The sequence below is a fragment of the Scyliorhinus torazame genome, chromosome 1 (genome assembly GCF_047496885.1).
Source record: "Scyliorhinus torazame isolate Kashiwa2021f chromosome 1, sScyTor2.1, whole genome shotgun sequence".
Classification (NCBI taxonomy): Eukaryota; Metazoa; Chordata; class Chondrichthyes; order Carcharhiniformes; family Scyliorhinidae; genus Scyliorhinus; species Scyliorhinus torazame.
The window spans coordinates 36,550,627-36,570,196 of record NC_092707.1 but is presented as its reverse complement, the minus strand read 5'-3'; the positions used below and the strand labels follow the sequence as shown (position 1 = coordinate 36,570,196).

The window sequence follows — 19,570 nt, the reverse complement described above, 5'->3', positions numbered from 1 at the left end:
CTCCCAGGGCCCAGCCAGGACTGGTAATTACCCAGTGCCTTGTTGTTTGGGGGAGCTTTAAATTGCTCAGCATGGTCAGTATTGCTTGACCATGTTCTCACACTCAAAATCTGTGCATCTACCCACCCCCCCAAATAGCCAGGATCCCGAGCTGAAAAAGTATCATAAATACTCTGCTAGATGATTAGAAGGTGGGTAATCGGTGTTATGTGTGTGTGCTGTTGTGAGGCAGTTACAATGAATCTTTGAAATAGCTCACGACAGGCAGGGATTTGTTACAAGAGTGCTGTGTGTCACAACCACAGTACACCATGTTACGATACTGGGATCTCACTCAACATGTTCGAACTGAAAGTACAGGCATATAGCCAGCTGCTAACTTAATTGAGCTGCAACTCCAGTTAACTGTATTCAATTATTCAGACAGCCACACACATTGCTGCTGATCAAATTTGCGCTCACACCGCAAGAACCGAGAAGAGGAAGTCACCCCTTCGCTGTCCAAAGATGAGATCATACAGTATTTACAGAATCATAGAATCTACAGTGCAGAAGGAGGCCATTCGGCCCATTGAATCTGAACCGGCCCTTGGAAAGAGCACCCGACCTAAGCCCACACCTCCACCCTTTCCCCACACTTCCACCCTACCCCCGTAACCCGACCTTACCTTACCTTTTTTGGACACAGGGCAATTTAGCATTGCCAATCCACCTAACCTGCACATCTTTGGACTGTGGGCAGAACAGTGATAGGTGTATTTCAACACAGATAAATGTGAGGCCATTCATTTGGGTCCAAAAGGGAGAATGTGAATATTAGTCAAATGGTGAAAGTCTGGGAACAGATAATAGAAAGTCAGCCTATATAACTTACAGGCTGGAATATGAAAGAAAGGAAGTTGTGTTGCAGCTATATAAAATGTTAGCTACACTACATCTGAAAGATGGCAAAGGGTTGCCACTCCAGGATTGGCCTGGAGCCCCTAGGGATTGAAGATCAATCTGAGGACACTGTTGTGTGCTGCTCTGGAGGAAAAAAAATCACAGGGACATAAAAAATATTTATTTTGTCATTTTCTTTAAACATTTCACTTTACCAGATAGGGAAACTTTGATAAAGGTTGTTTGATTGACAGTCAAGCATCATCCAAATGGGAAATTAGTCTTTTTGGCTTTCCAGTTGGAAGGCAGAACATCACATGGATGGATGTATGGGCCAAATAATGGTTGAAGCATGGGGAATACATTTAATCACAGTTGGCAATCCTAATACAGCATAGGGTTCCGAGCACTGCACCTGAGAAAGGATATAAGCATCAGAATGTTACCAGGGTTTCAAGGGCAAGGTCAGAAGAGATCACAGTAACTTAGATACAAAACCAAAAATGCTGGAAATACTCAGCAGATCTAGCAGCATCGACGGAAAGAGAACCAGACTGAACATTTCAGGTCAATAACCTCTCGTCAGTCCAAGGGAAAGTGGATTTCAAGCAACTGAAATTGGGAGGGCGGGGATTGGAAGCAGTGAATAACTGCTCAAAACTTGCTTAAAATCTGAAGCTGCTCAAAACTTGCTTAAAATCTGAAGCCGACTGATTTTGGTGTTAAATGTTAGCACTTATTGCAAAAGGTCTGAAGTATAAAAGTGGAGAAGTAGTGTTGCAATTGTATAGGGTGTTGGTGAGACCACATCTGGAGTATTGTGTCCAGTTTTGGTCTCCTCATTTGAGGAGGGATGTGGCGGCATTGGAGGCAGTTCAGAGGAGATTCACCAGATGATTCCGGGGATGAAAGAGTTGAGGTATGAGGAGAGATTAAACCATTTGGTCTTATACTCACTGGAGTTTGGGAGAATGAGAGGGGAGCTTATTGAGGTATAAAAAATACAAAAAGGGATTGATAAAGTAAACGTAGACCAAATGGTCCCCCTTATAGGGAAATCTAAAACGACAGGTCACGAATATAGGTTGAGAGGTGGTAGATTTAGAACTGAGATGAGGAGGAACTACTTCTCGTAGAGGGTGGTGAATTTGTGGAACTCGCTGCCCCATAGTGTTTTCAAGAAGGACAGACATATTTCTGATTTTTAAAAATGGGTTAAAGGGCTATGAGGAACAGGCAGGAAGGTTTATTTGAAACCAGGAAGAGATCATCCATGATCTGGTTGAATGGTGGAGCAGGCTCGAAGGGGTGAATTGCTGACTTCTATTCCTAATTCCTATATAAACCCAGTAGTGACAGTGCCAGTGTGAGGTATGCAGTTGCTTTCTCCATCTTCGTCCACTTTTCAGCCAGTCCGGCAGCATTGACATAGCAATCTATTCATTCATCTGGTAAAGGAGATGCTTAAGGTGCAGCTGACTGCCCACACAAACTCCAGTTAACATTATAATTTGCCAAACAAACTGCATGTATTTATTTTCTTAAGCCTCCATAAATTGTCATTCAAAAAATATTTTGCTAATTAAAGTCTTGATTATAAACATTGTTTTAATTTTAATTTGATCCAAAAATTTTATTTTAGAATAAGTTCTGAAAAAAAAATTCAGGAAATCTAAGGGAAGCTGTGAGCTGTACGTTCGAACAGGACAAATCACGATGTTTTCACAAGGGGTCATGGTTTGTCACGAGATCTAAATGTTTTCACGTAGAATTACAGCCTGTCTATTTGGGGCTGACCGTTTGATTTCAAGTAGACTAAACACACAAAAAAGATGTTTTGTAATAAAAATTCATTCTTATCATGCTTGCTTCTCTATCTCAAAATGTGGGGGCTTCAATCAATGATTCACATTATTGCGTAATTATTTGTCCTGACAGGGGTTCTCGGATGTGATGTCCAAGGTTCTGAGTGTGGAGGTGATTTCAAGTCCAGAGGTGGCGCTATTTGGGATGTCGGAAGACCCAGGAGTCCAGGGGGTGAGAGAGGCCGATGTTTTGGCCTTTGCCTCCCTGATAACCTGGAGACGGATTTTATTAAGACGGTGGCCGCATTCGGAGCCACCAAAAGCGGGAGTGTGGGTGAGCGACCTGGCAGAATTCCTGAGGCTGGAAAAGGTTACGTTCGCTCTGCGAGGGTTGGCAGATTCACCCGGAGTTGAAAACCGTTTATCGATTTCTTTAAGGAGCATTGAGGGGTCAGCATTATTCCTGACTGAGGTTATAATTGAATCTCCATCATCAGCAACTCAATCCTCCAAACTCAAACTGTGATCCCACCCTGACCTGTTCTTGCTCTGCTCAAGTCTGTATCCAATCCATTTGCTCAATTCCAGCAGGCATGGATGACAATGTTTTACTCTGTTCAAAACAAGACAGAAGAATAGAAGCAGTGGAAAGAAATGTGGATCAGCACATTCACTGCAAACGACAGTCCAATTGCACATACCCACACATTGGAGAAACAGATTTTCTTCGTCCATTTTTCCTTTATCCTAAGTCGGTTCTTGGGAGAACTACCTGGGTACACTGTTCCCCGCCTCCACGTTCAAAAGGTGCACTGAGAACGGCAAGGGCTCAGCTGTGAAGGCTCTGATATGTTGCAGAGGCACAAGAGCGGCCATGACAGTTCGGCTATTACACCTGCGCAAAATACTATGATTACACTTCAATAAATTGCAAGACACATCGACACGCAGGGCAGCACGGTGGCGCAGTGGGTTAGCCCTGCAGTCTCACGGCGCCGAGGTCCCAGGGTTGATCCCGGCTCTGGGTCACTGTCCGTGTGGAGTTTGCACATTCTCCCCATGTTTGCGTGGGTTGCGCCCCCACAACTCAAAGATGTGCAGGGTAGGTGGATTGGCCACGTTAAATTGCTCCTTAATTGGAAAAAAATGAATTGGGTACTCTAAATTTATAAAGACACATCGACACGCCTGATGACACTATAGGGTCAAGTTATTGCTGGAGTAGTGACTGGGCTCAGAAAGAGATCCTTGTAAGTCGGGAAGACAGCTGCTGAATGGCGGTCATTAAATCTCTGAGGAGTTTCGTTTTGCCAACGACAGCAGAAAAAAACAACTTAAATTATCTATGAGTTGTAATTTAACGCCCAAACTGAATTATGTAATATCTGTGAAAACCAATAAAAACATTTATTAAAAAAATATCTATGAGCTCTTCAGTTAGCCATGGTGGAAGGGGCAGAATAAATACAAATCTGCTGCTTTTTAAAAAAACAAAACAACCAAAATCCTTTTAAGGATCATCATGGTTTCCAGACGAACCAAGGGCCGTTTGTTGAGACAACACAAATGATCCCAAACGATCCCTGCTGTTAAAATATTAATTTGGATTATTAACAACATTGGTAAGTAATAATAAAAATCTTTATCCAATATTGTACTCTGGCTTTTTACAGACTTGAACACATCTGTCAATGGAAAGGAAAATAAAATCTTAATTGTGTAAATAATCATTTTTGACAACACTTGTTTAGTACTTTCCAGTAATTGAAGCTGTTGCCCCAAACCGGTGACTGCTTCACTCAGGTGCAGAGTCAAGTAGCACGTGCCAGTAATAGGCATCTTAACGGGGAATTGACTTTGTGGGAAAAAAATGCCTGGTAAACCCTTCCACATTTGTTTGGAGATGTCTGAATGTTTAGATCATGTCAGAAACCACCGTTACGAGTATGTAACCCCACAAAGATGAAGAGTACAAATGGCTGCTCTAAATTTTGTACCACACCGAAAATAAAAGTATTGGCAAAGACCTGGTTAATGGAGCCATGGAAAAAGATGAGTGAAATATCCATTTAAGGGGAAGGGAGAGACAAAGAGAATGGAAGTGAATGTACTTCGGAAGGAGGCTCCTGTGAATCACAACACCAGATGGAGCAGTTGGGCCAACTGGCCTGTTTTTCTGCTATACATTCCATGTGGTTCATGTAAAGGTGAGTAACGGAGGGATGGAAGGAGCCTGTGACCAGAGATACAGAGGTGCAGTTTAGGCACAGAAGGATACCTTCTAAAGAGAGGGGATGAACAATGTCAGAGGAACCACTCAAGATCAAGATTCACAGAGGTAGATTTTGACTTTGTGCGACAGTGTAACAACAACCTGCAATTAGAAAGCACCTTCAAACTTTCTCTCCATATAGGAGCTATCAGGACAGTTTTGATCAAGGAACTAGTTTTTAAGGAATGTTTTAAAGGAACTGAGCATGGTAGAGAGAATTAAGAAACCAATTCCAGAACATAGGGTCAAGATGCTGAACAGTAAGAAATCTTACAACCCCAGGTTAAAGTCCAACAGGTTTGTTTCAAATCACTAGCTTTCGGAGCACTGCTCCTTCCTCAGGTGAATGCCTGGTGTTGTAAGACTTCTTACTGTGCTCACCCCAGTCCAACGCTGGCATCTCCACATCAAGATGCTGAAGGTATGGTTGCCAAACAAACAGGTAATCATAAATTGGCAGGCCATTTAAATCTCTCCCAAGCTTGTTTCCCAATCCTGTCCATTGGAAGGAATTTTTTTTATTTTTTATTATTTGTTCATGGGATATGGGTGTCGCTGGTTGAGCCAGTATTTATTGCTCATCCCTAATTGCTCTTGAGGGGGCAGTTAAGAGTCAACCACATTGCTGTGGGTCTGGAGTCACATGTAGGCCAGACCAGGTAAGGATGGCAGATTTCCTTCCCGAAAGGACATTGGTGAACCAGATGGATTTTTCCGACAATCGACAATGTTTTCATGGTCATCATTAGACTTGATGATGACCTGCTGTGGTGGGATTCGAGCCCAGGTCCCCAGATCATTATTCTGGGACTCTGGATTACTGGTCCAACGACAATACCACTATGCCACCACTTCCCACGGTGTAGACTGGCCTCCTCGTTCAAGATCAAAATCTGCCTCATTGCTCTGGAACTGATTTTATAGTGTGTGTTACAGTTTGGAGATGATCCAAGTTCATTAATCTGAAGTCAGAACATGAGCACATTTTGATGCATTTCAGTGAGTGTTAATTAGCCTTTACAATATACAGAGAAATGCTTCAGTAAAAACCCTACATCCTGTGGTCACCGGATGTTGGTAATTTTCAGTGCTCAAGTTAAAGTACCTTCTCAGGCACTTTGTTAACAATATAAGATTCAGGAAATGCTGGAAAACTCAGCCTGTCTGGCTGTATCTGTGGAGAAGGAAACAGAGTTAATTCTGAGTTCATGAATCATATGGACTCAAAATATTAACTCTGGTGGGAATTTCTGCGCAACCCGCCGTGTGATTTTCGGCGGTGGAGGCAGCCCACCAGCGGGAAATTCTGGTTGTCCAACGGGATTTCCCGTTGAATGCACCCCTTGTCACCGGGAAATCGGCCGGAATATCCTGACGGAGTAAACAGCCGGTAAATTCCACCCTCTGTTTTTCTCTCTCCACAGATGCTGCCCGAACTGCTGAGTTTTCCCAGCAATTTTCGGCTTGATTTCAGATTTCCAGCATCCACAGTGTGACATTATGTGGAATGTCTAGAATATAAAAGGTTAATGTAATATCATAATTGACCACTAGATGGAGCTTGATGCAGAACTATATAAAGCACTGACTCTCAGGCTTCTTGGAGAGGGCTGGAGAGAGTGCAGAGGAGAGATCTAGAGAGGCCAGAGTACAGTTATAGACAGAGTGTAGAGACTAGTGTCAGTAGAGTGTAGATTACTAGATTATTGTTTGCTATAGGAGTAACTGGTCGAGCTTTGATAAGTAGTGTAATAAATGTTGGCTTTGTTATTGAATTTAGCTTCTGTGGTCTTTGTGAAAACTACGACATCTATCCTGATAATAAGAATCAGAAAGAACACAGTATTTTGCTTTTATTAACACAAGATTCACATTAGGTTGGAGGGTGACCGAGTAGATCTTGTACTTTCATCAACTCCCTGTCCCCATATTAATACACATGTGCACAATGTTACAAACATCTTGATGCAATCGGAGTTTATTTCATTCCAGCACGTGCTGGAATAGCTGACTCCTTCAATCTCAGAGAGATTCAGCACTGCAAAGCATTCCTGGAGAATTGTGAAAGGGTGTTTTGAAGAAGTCTGCAATTCATGCTGTGCTCAATCCTAACATCCCTGTCCTGCTGCTTCCTGCCAGCAACAAGTGCAATGAACCCAGATCAATAATTAATGCAGGCACCACAACGAGCTGCTGACAGTTTCTGGTATTTTTCCACTTCTCCCTTGCCAACAAATTTGATGGATGAAATATTTGGAGAGAATACCTCAGTGGCTCATTTGGTGTGATCAGAGAAAGGAACAAACACATTTCATACCTGCTCACACCCACCTCTTGCTGGCTCCCTCGCTTAAGAAACATTTGCATCTATTTTAAAGGCAGGTTTATACAGAAACAAAAGTAGAATATTCTACTTGTCCAGACAATTACATCTAACACACATCTGGAGAGGTTCATGAGGAACTTTCCGTCTGAAAGCAAACAATAACACAGCAGAAGGATCTGGGGGTCCAGCTGCTGGTCAGTGCTGAGCGAGCAAGTCCCAACTGGATCATTTCAGCTAAAGTATCCTTGAGCTTGGGAGTGGAAAAGGAATAAAACATCCCAGCCCCTGATCCCTAGGCAGTGAAAAGAACTTGTGTACAGACGCCATGATCAGGAAACAGAACATCATCCCAGGAGGTATTTGGGAAAGGAAGGTTGAAATTCTGAATGGATGCACGACAGGTTTAACATTTTCTAGATCCGTACTGAAAACACCGATCTCTTAGTAACTATAAAAATATTAGTGAAGATTTCGGGTATCGATCTCTTTGATCCGACTACACCGCACGCACATGTCCTAGACTAGAAAAAGCTGTTCATTCTAAAAGTCTAATGGGCATCATTCATGAGATTACTGGTTGCTATGCCGACGCTTGTAATCTAAATCATCCACAAATCCTGAAGAGGAGCCGATTTCCCTCGAAATAAAACATCAATCCACAGGTTTTTATTTGTCCTAACATCCTCACAGTGGCAGTTCCAAAGAAAAACCCGTCTTCATCAAGCATGCACGTGAAACACTATTTTCGAAAACTGTTTTGTTCTGTAAACCAAAGCTACAGTGTGTACAGAAAATAAATGAATGACCAATGAATCTATCGATGTTGAGATTCATCACCCTAATCTTGCAGGACCTCAAATCAGTGGGACACCAACATCCCTCAGTATTGTCTTCCTTTCCAATGTGAAAAGCTTTTAAAAACAAGCTCGGCATTATTGGCAGTTAAATCTAATGCAGTGCAGTGAGGAATGATTCATTTTAGTGGGAAGAACGAGGAGAGGCAAAATAAACTGAAAGATACAATTCTAATGAGGGTGCTGAGGTAGATGCACCTGGGGCTATGAGTGTACAAACTATTGAAGGTGGCAGGCTGGTTGAGAAAGGCAAACATCCTGGGCTTTATACATATAATGCAGGGACGTATCGTACAGAAACAAATAAGTTGTGAGGAACATTTATACAACATAGGTCCGGCATCAATTGCAATATTGTGCCCAATACTGGACACCCCATTATGGGAAGGATGTGAAGAAGATGCAGAAAAGATTTACAAAAACGGTTCCTGGGATAGATGGACTGGAAAAGATGGGGCTGTCTCCCAAGAGGAAACAGAAACATAGAAACACAAAAGGTAGGAGTAGGAATAGGCCATTCGCCCCTTCGAGCCTGCTCTACCATTTATCACGATCCTGGCTGATGATAGAACATACAGTGCAGAAGGAGGCCATTCGACCCATCGAGTGTGCACCGACCCACTTTTTAAAAAAAAATTCATTTCTTCCAATTAAGGGGCAATTTAGCATGGCCAATCCACCTAGCCTGCACATCTTTTGGGTTGTGGGGGGCGAAACCCACGCAAACACGGGGAGAATGTGCAAACTCCACATGGACATTGACCCAGAGCCGGGATCGAACCTGGGAACTAGGCGCCGTGAGGCAGCAATGCTAACCACTGCGCCACCGTGCTGCCCTCACCAACCCACTTAAGCCCAAACTTCCACCCTATCCCCGTAACCCAATAACCCCTTCTAACCATTTTGGACACCAAGGGCAATTTATCATGGCCAATCCACCTGACCTGCACCAGTTTGGACTGTGGGAGAAAACCGGAGCACCCGGAGGAAACCCACGCAGACACAGGGAGAACGTACAGATTCCGCACAGACAGTGACCCAAGCTGGGAATCGAATCTGGGACCCTGGCACTGTGAAGCCACAGTGCTATCCACTTGTGCTACCATGCTGCCCGACTCAATCATCCAACTCAATAGCATAATCCTGATTTCTCCCCATAACCCATGGTCCTATTCACCTCAAGTGCCATATCTAGCAGCCTCTTGAATCAATTCAATGTCTCAGCCTCAACTACTTCCTGTGGTAATGAATTCCACAGGCTCACCACTCTTTGGGTGGAGAAGAAATTTCTCCACATCTCTGTCCTAAATGGTCTACCCCGAATCCTCAGATTGACCCTTGGTTCTGGACACACCCACCATCGGGAACATCTTCCCTGCATCCACCTTATCTAGTCCTGTTCGAATTTTATAAGTCTCTATGAAATCCCCCCTCATTCGTCTGAACTCCAGCGAAAACAATCCTCAACCCTCAGAGAGAAGAGGGGAGTTAATAGAGGTATTCAAAAACGTGAAGGGTCAGGACAGAGCAGAGAAGGAGAAACAGTTCCTGTTGGTGGAAGGATTGGGAATCAGGGACTGGTAACAAAGCCAAAGATGACATGAGGAAAAACCGTTTTTTTACACAGTGAGTGGCTGGGCCTGAAATGCACTGTCTGCGAATGTGGCCAAGGCAGTTTCAATTGTGGGTTTCAAAAGGAAATTGGAGAAGTGCCTCCAGAGAAATATTTGCAGGGCAAGAGGAAGAGGCGGGAGAGTGGGACGATATGATGCTCTTGCAACGAGCTAGCACGGTGGACTGAATGGTTCACTTCTGTGCTACAACCATTCTATTTAATGACTATTCCTGATTTAGGTAATCTCCTATCAGTCTTGAAGGTGCCCTGCACAGGGCACATTATCCTTTTAGTTACGTTTCTCAAGTTAAAAATGTAGTCGGTACAAAAATCAATCAAGGCAAATTTTCTGCCTGTTTTGGGTTTTGCTGGTGAAACGACGCAAGACTGATTAGGACCTGGGCAAAGACTGCAAAGCATGATCATTCACCGCACAGTAAGTGATAACAGTCTACAATTCTTTTGATAACCAAAGCCTAGTCTTGCCGCACTCTGTGCTGATCCTCTCCAGTAGTTAAGGGTTACAACCACCGGTCTTCTCGAAAGTTACAGACTCCAGGGGCGTGAATCCCGCCCCCGCCGGCTGCCAAATTCTCCGGCGTCGGAGATATGGCAGGGGCGGGAATCGCTGGCAGCGCCCCCCCCCCGGCGATTTTCCGGCCCGCGATGGGCCGAGCGGCCGCCCGTTTTTTTGCCGGTCCTGCCGGCGTAAATTAGAGTAAGTCCTTACCGGCGGGACCTGGTGGCGAGGGCGGCATCCGGGGTCCTCGGGGGTGCGCGGGGTGATCTGGCCCTGGGAGTTGCCCCCACGGTGGCCTGGCCCGCGATCGGGGCCCACCGATCCGCAGGCATGCCTGTGCCATGGGGGCACTCTATTCCTCCACATCGGCTGGTGTGGTCCTCTGCCATGGCCAATGCGGAGATGATCCCCCCTGCGCATGCACTGGGATGACCCCAGCACACGCTGGCGCTCCCGCGCATGCGCCAACTCGCGCCGGCCGGCAGAGGCCCTTCAGCGCTGGATGGCGTGGCGCCAAACCCCTTCCCCGCCAGCCGGCGCGGCGCAAACCACTCCGGTTCACGCCACTCCTCGGCGCCGGGACCCCCACCCCGCCCCTGATTCTCTACTCCAAAATACGGCTTCTACCTCATGAACTCACTTCTCTCCTTCGCTCACTCAAGGAAATCACTTATATCTAATGTGAACTGAGAGCACCTTGCCTCGCACTGTCTTACATTTCTCTCTTATAATAAATTACCAACGACGTAGGTAGGAAAAGGGATGTGGGTGCAATAAACGAGTTTAGGGAGTTAGGCTGGAAGTTAAAAGCCAGGACAGACAGAGTTGTCATCTCTGGTTTGTTCCCGGTGCCACGTGATAGCGAGGCTAGGAATAGGGAGAGAGTGCAGCTGAACATGTGGCTGCAGGAATGGTGTAGGAGGGAGGGCTTCAGGTATTTGGATAATTGGAGCGCATTCTGGGGAAGGTGGGACCTGTACAAGCAGGACGGGTTGCATCTGAACCAGAGGGGCACCAATATCCTGGGAGGGAGGTTTTCTAGTACTCTTCGGGAGGGTTTAAACTAATTTGGCAGGGGAATGGGAACCGGATTTGTAGTCCAGCAACTAAGGTGGCCGATGTTCAGGACGCCAAAGCGTGTAATGAGGCAGTGGGGAAGGGAACACTGACAAAGGAGAGTACTTGCAGGCACGGAGATGGGTTGAAGTGTGTATACTTCAACGCAAGAAGCATCAGGAATAAGGTGGGTGAACTTAAGGCATGGATCGGTACTTGGGACTACGATGTGGTGGCCATTAGTGGGGGGGCATTTTGGAGATAGTGACCACAATTCTGTGACTTTCACTTTAGTAATGGAGAGGGATAGGTGCGTGCAACAGGGCAAGGTTTACAATTGGGGGAAGGGTAAATACGATGCTGTCAGACAAGAACTGAAGTGCATAAGTTGGGAACATAGGCTGTCAGGGAAGGGCACAATCGAAATGTGGAACTTGTTCAAGGAACAGGTTCTACGTGTCCTTGATATGTATGTCCCTGTCAGGCAGGGAAGAGATGGTCGAGTGAGGGAACCATGGTTGACAAGAAAGCTTGAATGTCTTGTGAAGAGGAAGAAGGATACTTATGTAAGGCTGAGGAAACAAGGTTCAGACAGGGCATTGGAGGGATACAAGATAGCCAGGAGGGAACTGAAGAAAGGGATAGGAGAGCTAAGAGAGGGCATGAACAATCTTTGGCGGGTAAGATCAAGGAAAACCCAAAGGCCTTTTATACACGTGAGAAATATGAGAATGACTAGGGCGAGGATAGGTCCGATCAAGGACAGTAGCGGGAGATTGTGCACTGAGTCTGAAGAGATAGGAGAGGTCTTGAACGAGTACTTTTCTTCTGTATTTACGAATGAGAGGGGCCATATTGTTGGAGTGTGAAACAGACTGGTAAGCTCAAGGAGATACTTGTTAGGAAGGAAGATGTGTTGGGCATTTTGAAAAACTTGAGGATAGACAAGTCCCCCGGGCCTGACGGGATATATCCAAGGATTCTATGGGAAGCAAGAGATGAAATTGCAGAGCCATTGGCAATGATCTTTTCATCCTCACTGTCAATAGGGGTGGTGCCAGGGGATTGGAGAGTGGCGAATGTCGTGCCCCTATTCAAAAAAGGGAATAGGGATAATCCTGGGAATTACAGGCCAGTTAGTCTTACTTCGGTGGTAGGCAAAGTAATGGAAAGGGTACTGAGGGATAGGATTTCTGAGCATCTGGAAAGACACTGCTTGATTAGGGATAGTCAGCACAGATTTGTGAGGGGTAGGTCTTGCCTCACAAGTTTTATTGAATTCTTTAAGGCGGTGACCAAGCACGTGGATGAAGGTAAAGCAGTGGATGTAGTGTACATGGATTTTAGTAAGGCATTTGATAAGGTTCCCCATGGTAGGCTTATGCAGAAAGTAAGGAGGCATGGGATAGTGTGGAATTTGGCCAGTTGGATAACGAACTGGCTAACCGATAGAAGTCAGAGAGTGGTGGTGGATGGCAAATATTCAGCCTGGAGCCCAGTTACCAGTGGCGTACCGCAGGGATCAGTTCTGGGTCCTCTGCTGTTTGTGATTTTCATTAATGACTTGGATGAGGGAGTTGAAGGGTGGGTCAGTAAATTTGCAGACGACACAAAGATTGGTGGAGTTGTGGATAGTGAGGAGGGCTGTTGTCGGCTGCAAAGAGACATAGATAGGATGCAGAGCTGGGCTGAGAAGTGGCAGATGGAGTTTAACCCTGAAAAGTGTGAGGTTGTCCATTTTGGAAGGGCAAATATGAATGCGGAACACAGGGTTAGAACATAGAACATAGAACATAGAACAATACAGCGCAGTACAGGCCCTTCGGCCCACGATGTTGCACCGAAACAAAAGCCATCTAACCTACACTATACCATTATCATCCATATGTTTATCCAATAAACTTTTAAATGCCGTTAATGTTGGCGAGTTCACTACTGTAGCAGGTAGGGCATTCCACGGCCTCACTACTCTTTGCGTAAAGAACCTACCCCTGACCTCTGTCCTATATCTATTACCCCTCAGTTTAAGGCTATGTCCCCTCGTGCTAGCCATTTCCATCCGCGGGAGAAGGCTCTCACTGTCCACCCTATCTAACCCTCTGATCATTTTGTATGCCTCTATTAAGTCTCCTCTTAACCTTCTTCTCTCTAACGAAAACAACCTCAAGTCCATCAGCCTTTCCTCATAAGATTTTCCCTCCATACCAGGCAACATCCTGGTAAATCTCCTCTGCACCCGCTCCAAAGCCTCCACGTCCTTCCTATAATGCGGTGACCAGAACTGTACGCAATACTCCAAATGCGGCCGTACCAGAGTTCTGTACAGCTGCAACATGACCTCCTGACTCCGGAACTCAATCCCTCTACCAATAAAGGCCAACACTCCATAGGCCTTCTTCACCACCCTATCAACCTGGGTGGCAACTTTCAGGGATCTATGTACATGGACACCTAGATCCCTCTGCTCATCCACACTTTCAAGAACTTTTCCATTAGCCACATATTCCACATTCCTGTTTTTCCTTCCAAAGTGAATCACCTCACACTTCTCTACATTAAACTCCATTTGCCACCTCTCAGCCCAGCACTGCAGCTTATCTATATCCCTCTGTAACCTGCTACTTCCTTCCTCACTATCGACAACACCACCGACTTTAGTATCGTCTGCAAATTTACTCACCCACCCTTCTGCGCCTTCCTCTAGGTCATTGATAAAAATGACAAACAGTCATTAACGGTAGGGTTCTTGGCAATGTGGAGGAGCAGAGAGATCTTGGGGTCTATGTTCATGGATCTTTGAAAGTTGCCACTCAAGTGGATAGAGCTGTGCAGAAGGCCTATGGTGTGCTAGCGTTCATTAGCAGAGGGATTGAATTTAAGAGCCATGAGGTGACGATGCAGCTGTACAAAATCTTGGTAAGGCCACATTTGGAGTACTGTGTGCAGTTCTGGTCGCCTCATTTTAGGAAGGATGTGGAAGCTTTGGAAAAGGTGAAAAAGAGATTTACCAGGATGTTGCCTGGAATGGAGAGTCGGTCTTACGAGGAAAGTTTGGGGGTGCTAGGCCTTTTCTCATTAGAATGGAGAAGGTGAGGGGCGACTTGATAGAGGTTTATAAGATGATCAGGGGAATAGATAGAGTAGACAGTCAGAGACTTTTTCCTCGGGTGGAACAAACCATTATAAGGGGACATAAATTTAAGGTGAATGGTGGAAGATATAGGGGGGATGTCAGAGGTAGGTTTTTTACCGAGAGAGTAGTGGGGGCATGGAATGCACTGCCTGTGGAAGTAGTTGAGTCGGAAACATTATGGACCTTCAAGCGGCTATTGGATAGGTAGATGGATTACGGTCGAATGCTAGGGTGTAGATTGATTTGTTCTTAATCTAGGACAAAGGTTCGGCACAACATCGTGGGCCGAAGGGCCTGTTCTGTGCTGTATTTTCTATGTTCTTATTATTGTCACAAGTGGGCTTACATTAACACTGCAATGAAGTTACTGTGAAAATCCCCTAGTCACCACAGTCCGGCGCCTGTTCGGGTACACAGAGGGAGAATTCAGAATGTCCAAATTACCTAACAGCACGTCTTTCGGGACTTGTAGGAGGAAACCGGATCCAACAGGAACTCAGGCAAACATTTTTCCTTCTTACTGATGGATACTAAGGTAAACTACAACATCCATCATGAACCACAGCTGACATAGAATCCCTACAGTGCAAAAAGAGGCCATTTGGCCCATCGAGTCTGCACCAACCCTCTGAAAGAACATCCCACCCAGGCCTAATTCCCCACCCTATCCCCATTACCCCACCTAACCTTTGGACACTAACGGGCAATTTGGCACGGCAAATCCACCTAATCCGCACATCTCTGGACTGTGGGAGGCAACCGGAGGAAATCCACACAGACACGGGGAGAAAGTGCGAACTCCACACAGACAGTCACCCGAGGTCGGAATCAAACCCACGTCCCTGGCGCTGTGAGGCAGCAGTGCTAACCACTGCACCACCCGTGCCAGTCTCAGCCCAAACTCGGAGCCTGAAGTAAAACACCACAGGGTGCAATGGGGGATACAATCTGTGAACTACACAGCCCCAAAGGTCTTGCCATTGATACCTAATTTGCATTGAGTTAGCAAATGTAAATGAAGAGACATTCCATTTCTTTCCACTAACGTCACTCATCCACTTGACAAATACAAGATTCCCAACTGCTAAAAAAAAGAAAAGTCTTTACTTACCCAATGACGTACATGTCGATTCTTGCATCAACCGAATTAAGGCCCAAAAGAGAAGTGACGTCATCAGGGGGGACAGCAGTGCCAACATTCCATGTGACTATTTGCATACTGTCAAAATATGAAATAAGTTTTTTTTTAAAAGGAGGAAACAGCTTTGAAGCAGAGCACATTGAACAAGCACAGGCCCAGCTTACTCCTTTGTGTTGCTGAATAAGTGGGATTGGGGCCTACAGAGTTCAGTGCCAACTAAGACTCTCCACGAGATAAAGTGGGTTTCGCCCTGCCCGAAAGGCTGGGGAGAGGATTGTTGTGTGTGAGGCAGCAGGAAAGGAAGGATTGAGTACTGGTGTTGTAGGCCTGCATCAGCACTCTGGAGTTTGCTCCAAAACCTTTTGGTATCAGGGAGAACTTATGCAAGACTTTCTTTCAAGAGCAAACAGATGGCAAGGTATATGGCAAAACGTGCGTGGAAGGAAAGGATTGGATTGGCCAATTATCCCTCTTCCATTTTATGTTCCCTTGATCCTTTCTTCTAGTTACTTTATTTTCAGGAGGATCAGGTTTTGCAATGGCTCCCAGCCTACTTGCTTCATCAACATTCATCTGTTTAGTTTTAATTTCAGAGGCACTTTTTGACTCTCAAGTTCCACTGCACGCACTCAATGTTCCTGTTTCTCGGTGTTCTTTCATTCTGTCCTGAAAATTCTTAAATACAAAATTGCAAACAGAGTAACCTCTGAATTAAAATAAGTAAACAGGAAACACAGTTGGAACAAGTAGATTCACTGAGCGAGATCTTCTGGTTGCTCATGCCGATGGGAGGTTTTGGTCCCGCCGATGGCACACCAACGCCCGGTTTCCTGGCGACATGGGATTCAATCGGAAACCCCATTGACAGCGGCGGGAGAAGATCCCAGCACTGGCCAAAGGCAGGCTGCCTCCCGCCACAGAGAGACATATCACAGGAAAGCCAAAGAACCTCGTCCACTCTCAAACCCTTCATCATTTTAATAATATCTTCTTAGCCTTTTTCTGCTCAAGTGGAGGTGATCCCAATATCTCACAAGTTTCTCATCCCGGTGAATCTACCTGTTTGAAACGGGTGTCCGATTTAATACCATAGAATCATAAAATTTACAGTGCTGAAGGAGGCCATTCGGCCCATCGAGTCTACACTCCGGACCTTGAAAAGAGCACCCCACCCCAGCCCACACCTCCACCCTATCCCCGTAACCCCACTTAACCTTTTTTGGACACGAAGGGCAATTTATCATGGCCAATCCACCTAACCCGCACGTCTTTGGACTGTGGGAGAAAACCGGAGCACCCGGCGGAAACTCACGCAGACACAGGGAGAACGAGCAGACTCCACACAGACAGTGACCCAAGCCGGGAATCGAACCTGGGATCCTGGAGCTGTGAAGCAACTGTGCAAATCACTATGCTACAGTACTGCCCCTCACTAAAATATGTTTTAGTTAAAAAGTCGCTCTTTCATTGAAGAAAGTTACTTCATTTGAAATATCTTATTTAAGAGTTTCCATAACAGAATGAGAAATAATTGGGCTATGCAGTTGAATTGCAACTCTCCTCAGATTAATGGGAGTATTTATCATTCATCCTGCTCAGTCATTCAAGTGTGCTGGGAAATGATGAGTCTCAATGTTAATATTAAATAGGTGTCTAATTGTATTCAGATAGTGGGCATTAACTGAGGATTAACATGTGCTTCCACATATAGAATCAGGGTGAAACAATGGATTTGGAAGCACATGTTTGTAATATGTTTCTCTGCAATTAAATATTACCATTGTGTAAAGGCTCAGCTCCAGTTTAATCCATCACGGCCTAATTATCTTAACGGTAATACTTGTTGATCTTAGTCACAATTGTGGGAAAGATACTACAATTGATCTTAGCTTTCCTAATTGGTCTTAGCTTTCCTAATTAGGGTCCTGTTTGCCACTTCTTAACGTATCTTAGAAAATGAATATCAGAAGAGAGAATATTAGTTTGTGATGGTCGCCATATTAAAATAATCTGCCCATAATTGCTCCATGTTAAAAAAGCTAATTACCTACAATAGAAGCACTCAAGCGCTTTGAGACATTTTGAACTTGTGAAAGGTCCTATATGAATGCAAGAGAGGATCTAACCATCACCCCTTGACATTCAATGGCATGCCCATTGCTAAATCCCCATTATCAACATCCTGGGGGTTACCATTGACCAGAAACTGATATCAAACTAGCTATATAAATACTGTGGCTACCAGAGCTAGTCAAAGGCGAGAAACTCTGCAACGTGTACCTCACCTCCTGACTCCCCAAAGTCTGTCCACCATTTACAAGGCACAAGTCAGGTGTGTAATGGAATACTCTCCACTTGCCTGGATGAGTGCAGCTCCAACAACACTCAGAGGCTTGACACCATCCAGGACAAAGCAGCCCACTCAATTGCTACCCCTTCCACAAACATTTGCTCCCTCCATTTCTGATGAGCAGTGGCAGCCGTGTGTACCATCTACAAGATGCACTACAGTAACTCACCAAGGTTCCTTAGACAACGCTTTCCAAATCCACAACCACTACCATCTAGAAGGACAAGAGCAGCAGATACCTGAACCCCACTACCTGGAGGTTCCCCTCCAAGTCACTCACCAACCTGACTTGGAAATATATAATAATAATGTATAATAATCTTTATTAGTGCCTCAAGTAGGCTTACATTAACACTGCAATGAAGTTACTGTGAAAATCCCCTAGTCACCTCACTCCGGCGACTGTTCGGGTACACTGAGGGAGAATTCAGAATATCTAATTCACCTAATAGCACGTCTTTCGGGACTTGTGGGAGGAAACCAGAACACCCAGAGGAAAACCATGCAGACATGGAGAGAACGTGCAGACTCCGCAGACAGTGACCCAAACCTGGAATCGAACCCGGGTCCCTGCTGTGAAGCAACAGTGCTAACCACTGTGCTACCACACCACCCGCTTGCGGGCATTCCTTCACTGTCGCTGGGTCAAAATCCTGGAACTCCCTCCCTAACAGCACAGTGGATGTACCTACACCTCAGGAACTGCAGCGGTTCAAGAAGGTAGCTCACCACCACCTTCTGAAGGGCAACTGGGAATGGGCAATAAATGTTGGTCTAGCCAGCGATGCCCACATCCCGTAAATTAATTTTTAAAAGTCTTTCTTTCTATTTGGGTGAGGTGCAGAAGGGTTTCCCAGTTGCATGGAACTATATCATGACAGGGGTCTTCATCTTCAGGACACAAGAGACAGACTCTCAGGTGGATGGTCATTACCAAGATAGAGTCACACATTCACTGATGGAAATCTAACCGCACAGGAGGAAATAAACCTGAGAGCAATTCCATCTTTGAAGATGTAACTAGTAGTGTTGACCAGGGAGAACCAGTGGATGTGGTTTATTGAGACTTTCAGAAGGCGTTCGACAAGGGGCGCTATTCTCCCAAAAGGGAACAAAGTCCCCTAGTGAGCGCATTTCGCCACGTGTTTCCAGATGCTCGCAGTGCTGAGAAACACATAGCTGTTCAACAGAATTCGCATTGAATAAGGGACCTGAACGGGGAACACGCGGCCGAGGCTGCACAAAGCCCCGTTTTGTACAGTATTAAATGCCGTCCCGATCGCAGAGGCCCCAAAACGATCCCCGAGCGCACCCCAGCCCGAACGCACTATAGGAAGGTCCCCGCACCCACTCTAACACACACACAAAATCACACGTGTGCATAAAATGCCAGCTTAGCACCTTGGCAGTGCAAACTTGGCAATATCCATGCCAGCTGGCAGTGCCACCTGTGCACCTTGGCAGTGTCAGGCTGGCACCCATGTAGCACTGCCAAGGTGTCAGGTGGCACCAGCAATGCTAGGGCACCACTCTGCCCAAAGGGCATGCAGTTGGGGCCTCCGATTCCCAAAGAGACTCCCGTTTGTCGGGACCAGTGCTGAACGGAGCTCGCTCGA

At 45.6% G+C, this 19,570-nt stretch overlaps 1 protein-coding gene across 1 annotated transcript in view; it reads right to left on the bottom strand.

Moving 5' to 3' along the window:
- Nucleotides 1-19,570, bottom strand: part of inpp5jb (inositol polyphosphate-5-phosphatase Jb) — a 214,775-nt gene that overhangs the window by 74,491 nt on the left and 120,714 nt on the right. The window contains exon 3 of the mRNA XM_072486193.1: nt 15,575-15,682. Coding sequence (XP_072342294.1) covers nt 15,575-15,682 — 108 coding nt within the window. The remainder of the gene's footprint in view (nt 1-15,574; nt 15,683-19,570) is intronic.